The following is a 3052-nucleotide window of genomic DNA, read 5'->3' on the forward strand; positions in this document are numbered from 1 at the left end:
AATTGGAATGACGTCATAAACTGCAAAACACGTTGCACGCGTTAGAGTATCGAGCACCTAACGATAATTTACGTACGAGTATACGTACTTTTAAGACCTCTGCTTCGGACAGGTCTTCGAGCTTGCCAAGCTCACTTGCGAATAGAGAGCCCAAGTTCAGCGAGCCTAGATTCATTAGTTTTTCCAACAAATTACTTATCGTGAACTCGGGTATGTCGGTAACTGAAATTCGAAACAATTTCGTGAGTCGTCCAGAAATCGATCGTACAATCGGTTTGAACTACTAACGGAACCCGAAGAAACGAGCCTCGTTCCTGTTGTATCCCATTAACAAGGGCACACGGGTAATGTTTCCTTTCTGAATTTTCTTTATCGGGCAATCGTCAAGGTAGTCGTCCGACATCGTTGGTCTGTACGTGCCAATCACTAACTAAATGGAAAAATTTTCGGTGATTCGTTTGTCGTGAGAAATAGAGCATGAACAAATTTCAACGAGATTTCAAAATTAGGATGAAAGATAAAGAAGCGATACCGGAAAGATCTGAATATATTGGGCTCTCGCGGACCACAAAAGATCGTCGAGGTTGGTTCGTTGCAAGAAATTGAGAAGCTCTTGTTGATCCGTTGTGTGAAAACCCAGAGAGGCAGCTAACGCGAAGGCGCTCGCCTTGATCCTGTTTCGAGTGTTGTACGCCCACGGGCAGATAGCAGTGCCGCTTTCGAGGATAGCCTGATGAAACAGACCTGAAACGGACGATGATCACTGCGAATCGATTGACATCTATACTCTATTTCCCGAGTGACTAGGAGCAGCGGTGGTATAACTTTTCCCTCGGCCGGAAAGTGGAGACGACGCGAACATGGTGGGGACCATAGCGCTGCGGAGAGCTTCGCGAACGCGCATGAGCACGCATGAGGGGAATAGTAGTGTTGATCGAAATACGGGCGAAAAACAGGGGAAGCGAGCCTCGAGGTAAAAAATATCTCAACACTGCACTTAAGTCGCCATTTCCAACTTCCATTAAACACAATGAGTAAGTGTCACCGTGAAGTTTCTCACGTGGCAGGAACAGGGATCTCGTAATTTTTCGGTCGGCCGGAAAGTGGGGACGACGCGACCATGGTGGGGACTGGTACTTGATGGGGGTATGCTAGGCATGGTCAGCGAACGCGCGTGAGGAGAATAGTAGTGGGGATCGAAATACGGGCGAAAAACAGGGGAAGCGAGCCGTCTGCGAAACATTACGAGATCCCTGGATAGGATAATAAGGACACGCTCGTATTGGGAAGTGGTAAATATGGGTGGGAGATGCGCAGAACGACCGAAAACTGAACCGTGCCGACTCCTAGTCATTCGGGAAATAGAGTATACGTTAAATCGTTAAGATACCTTCCGCTTGCGAGGACAACAAGTGAAAACTGACGCTGGCGCTACCAGCGCTCTCTCCAAATATGGTGACGCGATTCGGATCGCCTCCGAACGCGGCGATATTCCTTTGTACCCATTTCAACGCCAGAACTTGATCCTTGAGGCCACTATTACCCTTCACGCCTGGCAAATCTAAAGCCAAGAATCCTGCGAAACGTACAAGCGTTACGACTATGCGGGTAGTTGACGCGAGCTTGGCTGACAATTGAGGCTACCTAGAACGTCGAGGCGGTAGTTGAGGCTTACGAACACTACGTCGTCTTCGAGAAAGAAGTCGGGCGCGTAGAAATCCTGCAACGCCGCTCCCGTCGCAAAATCGCCACCGTAAATCCAAAACATCACCGGCTTCTTCGGATAGTCCTTCGTGATGTTACCAAAATTCACCTATCAAAAATGATCGTGTAAACTCACCTTTACCCGTTCTACGCATTGATATGAATGGAATTGTTAAGGAGATCGATAAAGATTTAACTTACCACAGGCGAGAATACATTCAAGTATAAACAATCTTCCTGTCCAACGTAGTTGGCGACCACATACTGAGGACAATACTTAAAATTCTCAGTAGCGTTTAAGACTTCTGTCCATGAGTCGACTTTGACCGGATCCTAAGGGCGCAAACGACTATATGGAATTCCGTTTGATTCATGGCGGATACGTACCATAAATGGCTTACCTTAAATCTGAGAGGACCGACAGGCGGTTTCCCGTAAGGAATTCCCTGGAAAGCGGAAAACGGTTTCGAGTGCCATATCGTTTCGAAGATTCTGCCACGTACGGGACCGTCGGCAGTTTGCACCACTTCGGTCATACGTTGGCATTCGACGGATGCCAGTAACGTGGCTACCGATAAGAGTATCGAAAAACTGAACATAGTGTATCTCTCTGTACTATCTACACCGTTTTCGTCAGCTTGAGTTAACGATACAGGCATCCGACGGCAGTGGCAACGTGAATTTATAATCGCCTTCTCGCGTACATGAGTCACCATGTCATAAATCCTGGCGTCCGTAACGCCTCGCTTAATTATTCACAAAACCAATTGCGCTTGACGTTTTTATGCATAAGTCATAATTTGCATAATGCAAAATGACAGTACGTGCGAAACTAATAATACAATAGAAAAAATTCACGTCAAACAGGTACCTAGCACGAATACTATATTGGCTAGTTTTTCTTCAATCGATTATGCTGTCAGGCGATGTTATCAAGAATCGCAAACACAGCTGACGAGAAGCGAACAATTGGATTGATGTTCATTAATGTGGTAATTCATTAATGTGGTAATAATTAATAATGTATTCTGCAATTATTGTCCATCTGTAATCCTATTTTTCATTGGATTAAATATTATTAAATGTACTGTAGGAAACGTTACGATATTCTCTTAAAGATCATTTTTATTATAAGGTCATGCATATTTGTCGTATAAATCCGAAGAAATTATCGTGTTTGCTATACATATATTTAAATTAATTGGCGTATTTCGAATCTCGGATCGGAAAGTCGTTAAGCACGTGGATATATCATCACTATTTGTACTACTTCTTGCTATGTCTCTTTTACTATTGTCTCGTTGACGATTTATCGTGCTAAAGCGTGATCGATATCGACTCATTAGCT

At 44.6% G+C, this 3052-nt stretch overlaps 1 protein-coding gene across 1 annotated transcript; it reads right to left on the reverse strand.

Moving 5' to 3' along the window:
• Positions 1 to 5: 5 nt before the first annotated feature.
• Positions 6 to 2435, reverse strand: LOC108625077 (cholinesterase-like; the record flags this gene model as incomplete). Its single annotated transcript, XM_018024801.2, has 8 exons — positions 2106 to 2435; positions 1906 to 2037; positions 1645 to 1813; positions 1391 to 1576; positions 533 to 744; positions 289 to 430; positions 89 to 222; positions 6 to 20 (listed from the first exon to the last, which is right to left on the reverse strand). Coding segments are annotated over exons 1-8 (1305 nt in total), but the record flags the coding sequence as incomplete, so codon positions are not given.
• Between the last annotated feature and the right edge of the window lie 617 nt (positions 2436 to 3052).

This window comes from Ceratina calcarata, unplaced genomic scaffold, assembly GCF_001652005.2.
Source record: "Ceratina calcarata isolate Rehan_Ccalc_2016 unplaced genomic scaffold, ASM165200v1 scaffold3398, whole genome shotgun sequence".
NCBI classification, from domain to species: domain Eukaryota; kingdom Metazoa; phylum Arthropoda; class Insecta; order Hymenoptera; family Apidae; genus Ceratina; species Ceratina calcarata.